Here is a 17,132-nt window from a genome sequence, read left to right as displayed (position 1 = left end):
GATGAAAGGATGGAGTGAATAAAATTTTCAGTACTCAGGGCCTGAACATACATGAGAGTGAAAGTCAAGCATGGGATACAGTGAAATGGAGTGATGTAGCATACATGGGGGCAGCATGCTGTCAATGGGCTGAACTGGGGCAAATAAAGCAGATGGAAAACCCCAGAAAGGTGTGTTGGCCTGGTTATGGATAGGGGCTATGATTTCAGTGAATAATACTTGACAGAAAATGGATGTGAGGTAATCAGGTAATTTCTTTTACTTTTCCTGTCACTACCTTACCAACATGTGAAATGATGAACAAACATAAAAAACAAAAAATACAAATGGAGAGAATGAGTGAGGAAAGGTTGACAAAGAGGATGCATGTGTCAGAGGTGGAGGGAACAAGAAGTGGGAGACCAAATGGGAGGTGGAAGGATGGAGTGAAAAAGATTTTGAGTGATTAGGGCCTGAACATCCAGGAGGGTGAGAGGCATGCAAAGAAAAGAGTTACTTGGAATGATTTGGTGTACTGGGATCAATGTGCTGTCAGTGGGCTGAACCAGGGCATGTGAAACATCCGGAGTTAACCATGGAAATGTCTGTGGGGCCTGGATGTGGATAGGTTGCTGTGTATTTGGTGCTTTACACATGACAGCTAGAGACTGATTCGGTAGCTTGATTTGGTAGCTGTTGTGTAATGAACCGAAAGCACAGCTCCCTATCCATATCCAGGCCCTGCAGACCCTTCCATGGTTTAACCCATATGTTTCACAAGTCCTGGTTCAGTCCACTGACAGCATATTGACCCTGGTATACCACATTGTTCCAGTTCACTCTGTTCCTTGCATGCCTCTCACCCTCTGACATGTTCAGGCACTGAATGCTCAAATTCATTTTCACTCAGTCCTTCCACCTCCAATTTGGTCTCCCACTTCTCCTTTTTCCCTCCACCTCTGACACATATATCCTCTTTGTCAACTTTTCCTCACCCATTCTCTCAATATGCCTAAACCATTTCAACACACCCTCTTCTGCTCTCTCAATCACACTCTTTTTATTTCCAAACACGTCTCTTACCCTTTCATTACTTACTTGATTAAACCACCTAACACCACACATTGTCCTTAAACATTTCATTTCCAACACATCCACCCTCCTCAGTACAACCCTATCTATGGCTTATCCTTCACAACCATGTAATATTGTTGGAACTACTATTCCTTCAAACATACTCATTTTTGCTCTCCAAGATAATGTTCTTTCCTTCCACACATTCTTCATTGCTCCCAGAACCTTTCACCCCCTCTTCCACCCTGTGACCCACTTCCACTTCCACAGTTCCATTCACTGCTAAGTCCACTCACAGATATCTAAAACACTTCACTTCCTCCAATTTTTCTCCATTCAAAAATACATTCCAATTTACTTGTCCCTCAACCCTATTGAATCTAATAACCTTGCTCTTATTCACATTTACTCTAAACTTTCTCCTTTCACACACTTTTCCAAACTCACTCACCAACTGCAGTTTCTCACTCAAATCAGCCACTAGCTGAATCATTGGTGGCCAACTTCCCAGGCCTTCTCATCCCCAATAGACTGCATACTCGCCCCTCTCTCCAAAACTCTTGCATTTACCTCCCTAACCACCCCATCCATAAATTAAACAACCATGGGGACATCACACACCCCTGCCACAGACCGACCTTCACTGAGAACCAATCACTCTCCTCTCTTCCTACTTGTACACAAGCCTCACATCCTTGGAAAAAAAAAATTCACTGCTTCTAGCAGCTTACCTACCACACCATATACTCTTAAGACCTTCCACAAGGCATCTTTATCAATCCTGTCATATGTCTTTTCCAGATCCATATATCCATCTGTTTTTTCAAAGTATTTCTCACACACATTCTTCAAAGCAAACACCTGATCCACACATCCTCTGCCACACTGCTTCTCCCAAATCTGGTGCTCTGTACATGCATTCACCCTCTCAATCAATACCTTTCCATATAATTCCCCAGGAATACTCAAAAAACCTATGCCTCTATAGTTTGAACATACAGTCACCTTTCTCCCCTTTGCCTAGGTACAATGGCACTATGCATGCATTCTACCAATGTTCAGGCACTTCATAGTCAGTAACACTAACCAACACACCAAGGAGGTCCATGCTTAGTATCCTGAACTCGTCTTATTTTTTGAGCTCTCCCATAATGAGAATGTAATATGAATGTAATATGTCTCCATTAAATATATTTTCAGGGGCCCACTAGAAGATTTCACTGACATCTCTTTGTAGTCCTTCACTCTCTTCTATGCACAAGATTTTTATGAACATTCTATCTTCCAAAAATAAGAACTTAAAGTTGTGATTTTTGTTTCATCTTTGTCAGATATGGGAATGAAAGACAGCAGATGTGCAAGTTCTATTTCTTGAGGAACAAAGCTTTTTAATGCAATAACATCAGAAATCACCTGGTTTGCAGGTGCTCTGTTGGTCAGGAAGTCAAACGTTCATCATAAAATCTTTGTCCCCATTATCTAGCCTTTTGTGGTGATGTAAACAGTGTAATAGATGTTAAAATGCACCTTCCATAGGAAAAAGAGGTTCATGTAGACATCAGACCCAAACTGATCAAGCTGACCTCTTAAACAGCAAACATAGTTTTTGAAACAACAAAGTGACTAGAAAAAAGTAAAGGAAGGGAGTCGCAAGATTGTCAGTGAAATCTGACTATGGAAAGGATATATCTTTAAGAAAGTTTTGATCCCATGCTTCATTCCTTAGTTATCATTCAGGATTGTGTGAAGTCCATGCAGAGGAGCATGGTCAGTTCTTACAGCAGTCACAGATGTTCTGTTGATGTTTTCACTCTTCTCTTTCATATAACTATTTAATCTAACCTAATGATGGGTATGCTAAGCAAACACTATGATAAAAGTAACAGAGAAAAGAAAACTTAGATCTCACTGGAAAAATTCTTTATCCAAGATATTCATATGTTCAACTGCAATAGCTATAATCAGAATTAGTCTGTGATACATGCAACAAAAGATTCAATATAAAAAATTCTTACCTGGTAGTTAATCAAAGGAAATGCAATAATCCGAGATGGAATTCCAATGAAAGCCATTGACGGGTATGTACTATTGATAATGTGCTTGTACAATGGTTTCACAATGTTGTTCTCTACTTGGATACCACATTCTTCAGTAAGAAATGGAAACTCATACTTATAGCCTGTGAAATACAACACTTACTTCATTAAAGAGCAGTAAAAAGATTGATCATTTACAAATCTTAGCATGAAAACCTTTTGATGAAGAGTTATATCATCTGTTCAATAAATGCAAAGCATTTCCTACATTCCTGATTGAGGCCAATGCAAAATCTAATCTTTCCAAAGGAAATGAATACTCTGTTTCTAACATTTTTCTACTTAAATTCTTTTATGGGAGAAATACAGGACATATCCACAAATACAGCTGATTAAGTACTTAGGCTATACTCAAGTAGAGAAAGTTTTACACAGAAAGAACACTTATGAGCTGATCTGAAATCAAATATGTGCAACAGAGAGAACACTTATGAGCTTATCTAAAATCAAACATGTGCAACAGAAAGAACACTTATGAGCTGATCTGAAATCAAACATGTGCAAACTCCACAATTACTATGCTACCAATTATATTCAAAAGTAAAAATTCAATTGAAAAGAAGTCTACTAGAGAGAAATGAAAGGCATAAAACAAGTAGAAGGCAATTCCAAAGTACATGGTTTGAATGGATGATCAGTGAATAGTAGTACATTAACTGATATACATTGGTTAAAGGTAGTGGAGTAAATGGACAATTTGGTGATAGGCAGTACAGTAAATAAACTGTGAATATGAAAGGCAGTGTGGTAAATGACCAGCATGCAAATCAACTTCAGCACAGTAGCTCAAAGGGACTATATTAACCAAAAGTCTATCAAGAAAAAGGTGCAGCAATTCATTTGTGTACTGATGAAAGGCAGTAAGATAACTGAACAGCTCATCTGTGAAAGGGATTACAGTAGGTATATTATGTATTAGTGAAAAGTAGCAAATTATCTAAATAGTTTTTGTGAAAGACCATGCAATGCCAGAACAGTGTATTGGTGAATGGTAGTGTAATATCTGATCTGTGCAGTCATTAAAAAATTCAATAGTAAGTGCATCACTAATTTCATATAGCCATGCAGTAAACAAACAATAAAATCTATCATAGGTCTGGCGAATTTGTGCTTGGATATACTAAGATACTAGATAAATAGAGGAGAACAAAGACAGAAAATTAAATGAAACAAAAATTGATGTGAGAAGGGTGATGAAGAGAGGTCTGGTGTAAGTGTTGAATGAAGAGGGAGAGGGAACAATAGCTATCTTTACAAACAACAAAGGAATGTTATGCTCTGAAAACTAGTTCACAGAAAGTATTGTATAGGTCAATCTCCTAAAAATGTAGAAACATTCTTTTAGTTGTTGAAATAAATGAAAATTTCAATGAAATGATAAATATATCAGCAAAAAAAGGGTAAATTTCTTAGTTACCAGTACAATACATTATGGTGTCAGCCAGAGCAGTTGTTCCATCAGAAAAAACAAATCCATCCTCTGTTGCCTTCACTACCCCTGCAACTTGATGAATATTTGGAGGAAATTCAGAAGGTATTGATACAGGAAGGTTGTGCGAAAGAAGTACCTGAAAAAGACATTATAAATAAAACTTGCAGCTGTAGAAAACTCAGTGTAGTATGTGTAAGGTCTGTTTATTTCAATTTTTACCCCAGTATTACTCAGTGTAGTATGTGTAAAGTCTGTTTATTTCAGTTTTTACCCCAGTATTTATTAGTTACTACTACATAAAGATTGACGACATTTTTGGGAATACATCAAATCTTAGTTATATGTCAAGAATTCACCTTAACTAAGATTTGTATATTTCACTTGCCAAATGTTCATCAGCAACATCTGAAGTACATTCTTTCCAGAAAGATTTACTGTAATTCAAGCAACACTTCACCCATGAACCTTTCAACAAATTCTTTTTTCATATCTTTTTATGTTCACTGAATTGCCTCTGACATCTAGGTTTTCTCATTTCAAAACCCACTCAGTGTTATACAGTGATCACTGTCAGTCCACAATCTCTCCTCCCATATCTTTCTAAGTTCTCTTTACCTAATATTTGTCCTCTGTTTTACAGTCACTATAGAACCATTAGACAAGACAGTCAGCAAGAAAAGGAGGACTCATAACACTCGTTCACCTAACCATGCCGTTTTCAAAAACTACTGACACTACAAATCACAGACAATGAGAGCACCCTAAAAATACGATCCATAAAAAAACTCAAAGTACTAACTATAAGGGAAGGAGTAGCACTACTCCTGAATCAGGAGTTGTGGGAGTATGTGATAGAGTGTAAGAAAGTAAATTCTAGATTGATATGGGTAAAACTGAAAGTTGATGGAGAGAGATGGGTGATTATTGGTGCATATGCACCTGGGCATGAGAAGAAAGATCATGAGAGGCAAGTGTTTTGGGAGCAGCTGAATGAGTGTGTTAGTGGTTTTGATGCACGAGACCAGGTTATAGTGATGGGGAATTTGAATGCAAAGGTGAGTAATGTGGCAGTTGAGGGAATAATTGGTATACATGGAGGGTTCAATGTTGTAAATGGAAATGGTGAGGAGCTTGTAGATTTATGTGCTGAAAAAGGACTGGTGATTGGGAATACCTGGTTTAAAAAGCGAGATATACATAAGTATACGTATGTAAGTAGGAGAGATGGCCAGAGAGTGTTATTGGATTACGTGTTAATTGATAGACGCACGAAAGAGAGACTTTTGGATGTTAATGTGCTGAGAGGTGCAACTGGAGGGATGTCTGATCATTATCTTGTGGAGGCGAAGGTGAAGATTTGTGGGGGTTTTCAGAAAAGAAGAGAGAATGTTGGGGTGAAGAGAGTGGTGAGAGTAAGTGAGCTTGGGAAGGAGACTTGTGTGAGGAAGTACCAAGAGAGACTGAATACAGAATGGGAAAAGGTGAGAACAAAGGAGGTAAGGGGAGTGGGGGAGGAATGGGATGTATTTAGGAAAGCAGTGATGGATTGCGCAAAAGATGCTTGTGGCATGAGAAGCGTGGGAGGTGGGTTGATTAGAAAAGGTAGTGAGTGGTGGGATGAAGTAAGATTATTAGTGAAAGAGAAGAGAGAGGCACTTGGACGATTTTTGCAGGGAAAAAATGCAAATGAGTGGGAGAGGTATAAAAGAAAGAGGCAGGAGGTCAAGAGAAAGGTGCAAGAGGTGAAAAAAAGAGCAAATGAGAGTTGGGGTGAGAGAGTATCATTAAATTTCAGGGAGAATGAAAAGATGTTTTGGAAGGAGGTAAATAAAGTGCGTAAGACAAGGGAGCAAATGGGAACTTCAGTGAAGGGGGCTAATGGGGAGGTGATAACAAGTAGTGGTGATGTGAGAAGGAGATGGAGTGAGTATTTTGAAGGTTTGTTGAATGTGTTTGATGATAGAGTGGCAGATATAGGGTGTTTTGGACGAGGTGGTGTGCAGAGTGAGAGGGTTAGGGAAAATGATTTGGAAAATAGAGAAGAGGTAGTAAAAGCTTTACGGAAGATGAAAGCTGGCAAGGCAGCAGGTTTGGATGGTATTGCAGTGGATTTATTAATAAAGGGGGTGACTGAATTGTTGACTGGTTGGTAAGGTTATTTAATGTATGTATGATTCATGGTGAGATGCCTGAGGATTGGCGGAATGCTTGCATAGTGCCATTGTACAAAGGCAAAGGGGATAAGAGTGAGTGCTCAAATTACAGATGTATAAGTTTGTTGAGTATTCCTGGTAAATTCTTTGGGAGGGTATTGATTGAGAGGGTGAAGGCATGTACAGAGCGTCAGATTGGGGAAGAGCAGTGTGGTTTCAGAAGTGGTAGAGGATGTGTGGATCAGGTGCTTGCCTTGAAGAATGTATGTGAGAAATACTTAGAAAAACAAATGGATTTGTATGTAGCATTTATGGATCTGGAGAAGGCATATGATAGAGTTGATAGAGATGCTCTGTGGAAGGTTTTATGAATATATGGTGTGGGAGGCAAGTTGTTAGACGCAGTGAAAAGTTTTTATCGAGGATGTAAGGCATATGTACGTGTAGGAAGAGAGGAAAGTGATTGGTTCTCAGTGAATGTAGGTTTGCGGCAGGGGTGTGTGATGTCTCCATGGTTGTTTAATTTGTTTATGGATGGGGTTGTTAGGGAGGTGAATGCAAGAGTTTTGGAAAGAGGGGCAAGTATGCAGTCTGTTATGGATGAGAGAGCTTGGGAAGTGAGTCAGTTGTTGTTCGCTGATGATACAGCGCTGGTGGCTGATTCATGTAAGAAACTGCAGAAGCTGGTGACTGAGTTTGGTAAAGTGTGTAAAAGAAGAAAGTTAAGAGGAAATGTGAATAAGAGCAAGGTTATTAGGTACAGTAGGGTTGAGGGTCAAGGCATTGGGAGGTAAGTTTGAATGGAGAAAAACTGGAGGAAGTAAAGTGTTTTAGATATCTGGGAGTGGATCTGGCAGCGGATGGAACCATGGAAGCGGAAGTGAATCATAGGGTGGGGGAGGGGGCGAAAATTCTGGGAGCCTTGAAGAATGTTTGGAAGTCGAGAACATTATCTCGGAAAGCAAAAATGGGTATGTTTGAAGGAATAGTGGTTCCAACAATGTTGTATGGTTGCGAGGCGTGGGCTATGGATAGAGTTGTGCGCAGGAGGGTGGATGTGCTGGAAATGAGATGTTTGAGGACAATATGTGGTGTGAGGTGGTTTGATCGAGTAAGTAATGTAAGAGTAAGAGAGATGTGTGGAAATAAAAAGAGTGTGGTTGAGAGAGCAGAAGAGGGTGTTTTGAAATGGTTTGGTCACATGGAGAGAATGAGTGAGGAAAGATTGACCAAGAGGATATATGTGTCAGAGGTGGAGGGAATGAGGAGAAGTGGGAGACCAAATTTTAGGTGGAAAGATGGAGTGATAAAGATTTTGAGTGATCGGGGCCTGAACATGCAGGAGGGTGAGGCGTGCAAGGATTAGAGTGAATTGGAACGATGTGGTATACTGGGGTCGACGTGCTGTCAATGGATTGAACCAGGGCATGTGAAGCGTCTGGGGTAAACCATGGAAAGTTGTGTGGGGCCTGGATGTGGAAAGGGAGCTGTGGTTTCGGTGCATTATTACATGACAGCTAGAGAATGAGTGTGAACGAATGGGGCCTTTGGTGTCTTTTCCTAGCGCTACCTCGCACACATGAGGGGGGAGGGGATTGTTATTCCATGTGTGGCAGGGAGGCGATGGGAACAAATAAAGGCAGACAGTATGAATCATGTACATGTGTATATATGTATATGTCTGTGTGTGTATATATATGTGTACATTGAGATGTATAGGTATGTATATTTGCATGTGTGGATGTGTATGTATATACATGTGTGTGTGGGCGGGTTGGGCCATTTCTTTCGTCTGTTTCCTTGCGCTACCTCGCTAATGTGGGAGACAGCGACAAAGCAAAATAATAAAAAAAAATAACTAACTATAACACAATCAGTACCTATATACCCCTTCCCTCCCCCCCATTGCACATGCTCTTTAGATATACTCCCCAAATGCAAATCTTGATCACTACACCCAACATCTATCTCTGTGGAGATTTTAATGTTCACCATTCCACTTGGTTTAACACTCACACCTAAGATCCTCTAGGTGAACTGCTCATAAACCAGCTTCAATCATTCAGTATCTTCATCCTATGCAACCAACCAACTAGACTCCTAACCTACTACCTCCAGCATTCAAGCCCAGCAGATAACACATTCTGTTTACCAGCACTACACACAAAAACCACCTATAGCACCTTGCAAGAACTGCCCTTTGATCACCTTTCCAACCTGATAACACTCGACCTTGCCCATCTAACTGATCACCTTTCCAAACTGATAACACTTAACCTTGCCCATCTAATCCACACAACAATCAAAAAGACATAAAAACTAGAAAAAAAGCAGACTGGCCAGCCTTAGCATAGTGCATGATAATATAGCTCCAAAACTTCCGTATAAGAGATTTTCCATCCCTAAAACATGCAATCACACTTCATTAGCATCTCCAACCAAGCTAGTAGAAAGTACATACCACAAGGATGTAAAAGGAAATGTAACACAAAATTTTCCCAACAAGTCACAAACCTCATAAAACAAAAAACAGCTCAGACAAAAGCTCCCACATTCAATAAAATCAGGGACCGAATCCAAACTCTAGATAACACCATTGTTAACCTAAACACTGAAAGGCAAACCTTACTCGACACAATAAACCACAAGACTATCAAAAAACAATCCTAATGCTCATTAAAGATCCTGCTTCCTAAACCCCATTTCCCAATCTGAGTTACTAAAGAAAATGTTTAGGTTTTAGTTTCGATGACTGTACCTTCTCTATATGTCCTTCTCCACCTCTGCTTCTTTAATGCCCTCATTTATTCACATTGTCAAACCAGAATATTACTTGAGTAATTTCCTATTGGTACTGATGGGAAGGAGTTTTACAATCATGGGGCCCCATTGCCATATTCTCTATTATCATACAACCCCTTAAATTAATGTATGCTTTTCTTCTCTTTACATAACAACATGAAATATTCAGTATTGCTTTCTAGGGCTTGCAAATAGCAAGTATATGAAGCACATTATTTTGGAACATGAAACTGCCTCTGGTAAAATCTCATCATAGGTATTTGTATGCAGGTACTCCCCATTGCTGTTCCTCCTGCTGATGCTGTGTCCATGTGTGTGTGTGTGTGTGTGTGTGTGTGTGTGTGTGTGTGATAAAAGTATTCTTCTACAAAGAGAACATTTTCTCTAAAAACATTAACCATGTCATCAGTCATTGTTCCATTCATCTGCCACTCTTTTTCTATAAAAGTATTTCTTTACATCCTTTTTAATAAGTTTCTTACATAATTTCTAGTTATGTCTTCTGGTTGCTTCATCCCTACATCGCTTAAAGAACTATTCACTGTCTATGTCACTGGTCTGTTTTTAAGATCTTAAACATTTTTTCTTATGTCACCCCTCACTCTTCTCTTATCCAAAGTTGTCAAATTCAAAGCCTCCAGCCTTTCCCTGTAACAAAGCTCTCTTAATTTTGGTAACATCTTTGTTGACCTTCCTGAATGTTTTCTATTAGCTTTTTGTACTTCTTTAGGTTAGGTGATCAAACCCAAGAAGCATGTTCTAGTTCTATGATACAATATCTTGTTAAATATTTCTTTATCCATGTACTTGAAGGCTATTCCAATATTTGCCATCAGACAGTTTGTCTCCTTGACTGTTCTCCTCAAATGGGTCATTTGTGCACATCTATGTTCAACTGAGCAGCTGAGTAGTGGGTAATTGAATAGTAAGTGCTCAGAGCCTTCTTTATGGTAGATGCATCATGGGCATGGAGGGTCATGGGATATGTTGAAAGCTACATTGTTTGTTGTGTTGTAATGGTGAGTGATGGCCTGAGCACATACAGGAAAGTGTATCATATATTTGTCTTAGGAATGTGGTTTCTGATGGGCGTATGTCTGATGGGATGAAGTTTAAGACTGAGCAGGGAGGTCAGCTCTTCAGTTCTTGATGGTTTTTTTCGGTGTATATGTATCTTGTCCATGTTACATTTGTTGGGATGGGGAGATGTGAGAAAAGGTTACTGAAGTGTGAAGCAGGGTTAATTTTTTTATCTAGTTGAGGGTTGGTGGTTAGTTATAGTGTGTTCTGGATGTGAAGGGGCCTAGTGCTATTAGATGGAACTCAGTGCTGAGTATGTTAAGTTGGGTTTGTATTAGAATCCTTGTTTCCTTGTAAAAGTGTTGAGTGTTTGTGGTTGTTAGACAGTCACTGATCGTTCAGAGTGCACTATTTTGTGTGGTTTACATATTTGTTATATTTGCTTTTGAGGGGATGAAAAATGAGTCTGATAAGACATACTTAAACTGTCCTATCTGCCTGCTGAGCAGATAAATTCTTGCAGAGAATGTTTAGATTCTTGTTTTTTGTCTAAATCTGGAGTTAGTTAGTATTCCAAAGGCAATTAGTTCGTGTGCTGCTTTTGTGCTTACGTTATTTATGTTGGGATTAAATATCATGTGTGTTGCATGTGATGCCTAGTACGCCTGGTGTTTTGTTCAGCAGGAGTTACTGTCCATTCAAGGTGATGGGGGGATTTAAGCTGGATCGATGTCTGTCTGTGGTTAAGAGTGATTTAAGACTTCATTAGAGATTAAGACATTATGTTCTTGGTTGGCCATTGTTCTAACTACTTAAAATAGTGCTCCATGTTTAATGTGGCTACTGTAGTGTTAGGGTGCTGTAAAGTGATTGTGAAGTCATTCACATATGAATGAACCTTTGTGTTGAGGGTTGCCTGGGAAATGAGCAGCTGTGAAAAAAGACTGAAGAAAGGTGGAGAAAAAACTGCTCTTTAGGGAACTCCCTTATAGAATTCAAAAGTTTTAGAGGTGAAGATAATATGAATGGCTCTGGCATGGCAGCTGGTTTTGAAATTGGTCATCCACTTTTCGTCATTACTGCAGAAGGTAGTGTCAAGTAGTTTTTGTGCAAGGATGTGTCCAGAAAGAGTGTCAGATGTTTATTGCCACTAGTATTGTGTGGGAGGGGGTATGTCATCGGTTGAATCCGTAATATTTGGCATAGTATATTGGTCAGGATAGGTCCAATCAAACACTTAATAGTCCAAAAATAATTGCTTTACTCTTGGAAAACTTCTGGCAACTACAGCGTTCAGTTATCCAGTTATGTTTTGTAAACTTAGCCCAGTTGGGCCATACACAAAAGCATTCCTTCCCTATAAAGTTATGACATCCTCTCTTCCTTAAATCTGAAACTAATAGTACATATAAAATAATGTATTTACTGGCATTTGTTGCTTGTTCATTATCAAGAAAATTACTCACTCCTTGCTATATCACAAAAATACATAATTATCTAAATACTTCAAACCGAAAATACACATCCTTGAAATTATATATATGTACAGTAAAATAACTTGTTCTGTTTCATTTTCAGTGTATAATATACAATTTTGTACTCCCTAATATTACAGTCATATTCTGCAAATCTAATCTCACATCTATGACTCTTTCAGACCTTGTTTTAAATTCAACTGGGCCTCCTGAGGGAACCATACATGATGAACTTGCTTAAAGTCTCTCTGCATATTTCAGACTCCCTTTGGCTGAGGAAACTGATGTTACCCTCTCTTTGATCTTCAAGTGTTCTATCAGGATCCTGAATTACAACTTGCCCTCAGAACTTCCTGCTCTGACACCTTTACACTTCTATATCTCATTTTATCAACATTTTTCTTGTCAGTTTCATTGTTGCATAGTTCTATCTTATATGACAAGGGTCCAATTACTTCCAATACAACTCCTGATACCCAACAAGCTACCATACCACTATAATTCTCCTCAAACACTTCATCATTTATCCTAAATTCCCTCAAAGGTCTGCCCTTATCATATTTCTTGTTTTTCTTGTTTCCTTTTTTCCATTTAAGTTTGATCTCAAGTGGTCAAGCAGTCCTTGTAAATTTCTACCCATTAGCACCTCTGCCAGGGTACTCCCAGTTACAGACAGTGGTGAACATCTATACCTAAATAAGAACCAAGACAGCCTTGTTTTGATATCTGCTTTCCTCATTTTCTTTAGCCTATTTTTGAATGTTTGAGTAGCTCTTTCAGTCATTCCACTAAAACTTGGATGAAAAGGACCAAAGCATCCTGGTCAGTCCCATATAAATGGCCAAATTCATAACTGGTAAACTGGCATCCATTATCACTAATTAACATTAAGGGCAGCCTATGAGTAGTAAAAATATCCTTTAACATAGCAACAGTTGCAAGTGCTGATGTGCTGTTCAAATTTCTTACCTGTAACTATTATGAATAGGCATCAGTACGGACCAAATACACATCCCATGAATGTTCCTGCAAAATCTATTTGTACTCTCTCCCTTAGCTTATTCAGGTATGGCCACACATGAAGTAGTGAAACAAGGTTTCTTTACATTCACTTGACAAATCTCACAAGTTTCTAACATTTGTTCAATATCCCTAACTAAACTAGGCCACCGAACATACGGTACAGCAATCCCTTTCTTTGTGGAGATAACTGGATGAGCCTCATGCAGTTCTCTTAATACACTTTGCTGTCCTGCTGAAGGAACTGCTACCCTGTTTCCCTTCATCTGTACTAAGTTCATCTCTACACACATAAAATGACTTAAACTCTGGAACCAGAGCAGCTTCTGACTAACCATTCTTGATAAAAGACAAAACTTGAGCATATGCTGGCTGGGTTATGTGCTGTCCATCTCCTGATGTGTTTAGGTATGACTGATGAATCTTGAATGTGCTCTAATAAAAATATGGTATTTGTGGTGAGTGGTACTGATGCTGGGTTCTCCACCAATGTTTCTAAATTCAAACTGGCAATTATAAGCAGAAGGTAAGATGGTCCAACACTGTATTCTCACACTAGCCATACTGAGCAATGCCTTGTGTTCATGTAAAAGTGAAACTGTGGGCTTGTGATCTGAGACTAATATTAATGCTCTTCCACACACATAGTTATGAAAATGGTGCACTCCAAATGCTACTGCCTAACTCTCCCTGTCAATTTGTGCAGAATTATTTTCAGCATCAAACAGTGTGTACGAAGCAAAAGGTTTTCTGATCTTTATTCATTTTGGTGTGTTAGTACTGCCCCTACACCATATGGTGATGCATCACATGACAAAACAAGAGGCCTATCTGGATCATAATTTGCTAAAACCTCACTGCACAATACCATTTGCTTTGCTTTCTTAAATGCAGCTTCTTGTGGTTGCAACCACTGCCATCAAACTTCCTTCCTTAACAACATATACACTAGTGCAAGGACTGATGAGACGTTCATGAGAAATTTACCAAAAAAATTCATAGTCCTACGAATGATTGCAATGTTTGCACATCTGTTGGCCTGAATTCATCCACAATTGATTTAACTTTATAATACATGAATATTCTGTCCATCAATTTTGTGTCCTAAATAACTCAGTTTTGGAAAACTCACATTTGTTAAAATGCAGTTTCAAATCTTTTTTTATTTAATCTCTCTACCACCTTGGTCTAGTTTGCGTCTGTTCTGCTTTCATGCTTCCAAGGATCAAAATATCATCTAAATATACAACAGTGTGTGGAATATCTCGCAATAAATTGCACATTTCTCTTCGAAAAATCCCAGATACATTCTTGATCCCATAGGGTAATCTGTCACAACTGAGCCACCCTGAGTGTGTTTATCATGCAATAGCTCTTTGACTCTTCATCCAATAACATCTGCTGATAAGCACTACTCGAGTCCAATTTTGAAAATCACTTACATCTAACCAACTAGTCAATAAGTAATTTATTTTTGGAAGTGGGAAAGTGTCCTTTTCAGCCACTGGGTTTACTGTCACTTTAAGATCTCCACAAATTCTAGCTTGTGAGGATAGCTTAGATACAACCACAATCAGAGTGGCTCATCTTGAGCTTTCCACTGGTGTGAGTGTTCCATTTGCCACTAGCCTGTCCAATTCTATGTCTATGGCCTCTCTCTCTCTCTAAAAAAAAAAAGGCAGTGGGCGAGCTTTCAAAAATTTTGACTTTACACAAGCATCCACATCAACTTTGGCCCTCCCTCCTGTGTACATGCCCAAACCTACCTCAAATACACCAGCATACTTCATTTTTAAATCCTTGAAAAGCTTTTCATTAACATCCAGTTATTACAGTACATAAAACACTGAATTCTTCCAATCAATATGGAGTGTTCGTAACTAGTTCCTACCTAATGAATTTTGTCCTTTACCTTCTGCTACTAACAGCAACTCATATACTAGACCATGGTGTGCGTCATGAGCTTTCATAACACCTTTAACTCTCAATCTTTCTCCTCATTTAATCTTCCGTTGGTTTCTCTCATAATATGGGTACCTTGTCACACACTCTCATAAACATGTTCATTAATTATGGTAAAACTTGCAGCAGTGTCTTTCTCTAAATCTACCTCTTGCCCTTCAATATCTAGTCCACACATATATGGTTGAGGACTTCCCATTTGTACCTCACTCTTGACTCCACTACAATAATATAGAACTGAAGTGAGTTCAAAATAGTCCTCTTTACCATCTTCAACACTATTAGCATCTTCTACTCTCTCTCCCTGGTTTTTCTACATTTTTCTACTTGATGCAATTTACCTCCACTTGGCAGTCCTCTTCTCCCTCTTGGTGGTCCTCCTGCCCCTCTTGGTGCTGTTCTCCTTACTCCTGGTGAAGACACTCTTGTGGGTGTGTTGTTTGAAGAAGGCTTGAAACTGCAACTAGGAAATAACCATCCATCATTTCTTCTCTTGCTCCAGTCCTATCACTGAGAACACTGACATTTACAGGAGAAATGGCCTTCTTGTTGGAGGTTGTAGCACCTCTTGTCTCTTGCATAACAGCTGTCTAGATGATTAACTTCATCGTATCTCCAACAGCGAATGCCTTGTGTTACTGCATGCAGGGATGGTGACTGTTTCATGTCTGACCCGTACTTCTGTGTTGCCTCTCTATCTATCACCAAATCATAGATTTTCTTGCATAACAAAATCTCACCAGTTTTGGACTTCAATGCCAGTAGTTATGCTTGACTTTGTTCATTGTTGATACTAACAATCAACTGGTTCTGCAACATTTGATCTTACGGGTCTGTTGCCAAAGAGATGAAATCGTAATGCTCCTTTATTTCTTTCAAGGCAGTTATATACTGAGCAACAATCTCTCCTCATCGCCTGATTCTTTTATGGAATTCTATTCTTGCTAATGTGTCTGACAGCTTTGGCTCAACATGTTTAGATAACACTTCTCAGAATTCTTCAAAAGTCAATTCTCTAGGATGTTTAGGCTTGCACAAATTTCTCTGTAGCTTGTACATCTTAGGTCCAACAATTGCTGTTAATGCACTTTTCTTCTTGACCGTAACATTTACATCATTTGCCAAGATATAATGTTGCAGAAACTCCTTGTACTCAGTCCAGTATTCAATGTCTAGATCACATTCACTTATGTGACCTATTAGAGATATTGTTATTGTTCTTAGTAAACCAACTATAGAAATCACTCGACAACAACCACCGGTGACTTTGAGGACACTTCCACTTTTCAATAACTTCCATAGGTTGTCACCGCTAATTTCACACAATTTTTCCATGTCACCAAGTTATTTAATATTTAGTGTAATAAATAGGTCAGAGTACTTACAATCAAACAATGGTCCAAAAACAATTGCCTTGCTCTTGTAAAACTTCTGATAGCTACAGCAATCAGTTACCCAGTAATATTTTGTAAAAAGAACCCAGTTGGGTCATAAGAAAAAGCATTCACCCCTTACAAGGCTATGACAGAATCTACATAGTATATGTTGTGTGAAGTTTGGGTGTAGGATGGTGGAAGAATGTTTGGATATGAAGCCATGCTATGTGGGTGAGGGATAAAATTTTTTTTTCTGTGGATCAGTTTTTTTCAAGAATTTGAATACTGAGGATAGATGAGATATAAGGTAGTAGAGGGAGGGGGGACTTGAATGATTTAGAGGGTTTTAGGATTGGTATCATGTTGGCAGGTTTTCAAATGTTAGGGATTCTGTGGTGTAGCCAAGAGCAGTTGAAAATATCAGTAAGTGCTTGGATTGTAAACAGGCCATAGTGTTTTATGTGAAAGTTCATTATGTTTTCATGGCCTGTAGCAGAAGAGTTCTTGAAGGTTCTAATTGCACTGCTTGTATCCATGAGTGTGAAAGGTGAGTGAATAGTTATTTCTGGATGCATTTTGTATGAGTTTTCTTGACTTTCCTGTTTAGAGTGAGGTTGGTTTGCGGATTTTTATGCAGTCTCTTGAGTATTTTTGTGAGTTCTGTGGGAGAAGAGATTTCATTGGAATGATTCAGAAGTGCTTTGTGAGTGCAGGCTGGACTAGTGCAATAAGAGTGGATTTTC

General features: G+C 38.8%; 1 protein-coding gene and 1 long non-coding RNA gene across 2 annotated transcripts in view; one reads left to right on the top strand and one right to left on the bottom strand.

The window, feature by feature from the left end:
• The window catches only part of LOC139750947 (uncharacterized), a 70,234-nt gene that overhangs the window by 14,561 nt on the left and 38,541 nt on the right, over positions 1–17,132 (bottom strand). Inside the window, 2 exon segments of the mRNA XM_071665869.1 lie at positions 3,069–3,232; positions 4,567–4,717. Coding sequence (XP_071521970.1) covers positions 3,069–3,232; positions 4,567–4,717 — 315 coding nt within the window.
• The window catches only part of LOC139750948 (uncharacterized), an 89,442-nt gene that overhangs the window by 34,987 nt on the left and 37,323 nt on the right, over positions 1–17,132 (top strand). The gene's annotated exons all lie outside the window — the stretch shown is intronic.

This window comes from Panulirus ornatus, chromosome 10, assembly GCF_036320965.1.
Source record: "Panulirus ornatus isolate Po-2019 chromosome 10, ASM3632096v1, whole genome shotgun sequence".
NCBI lineage: Eukaryota > Metazoa > Arthropoda > Malacostraca > Decapoda > Palinuridae > Panulirus > Panulirus ornatus.
This window is presented reverse-complemented; position numbering and strand designations above follow the sequence as displayed.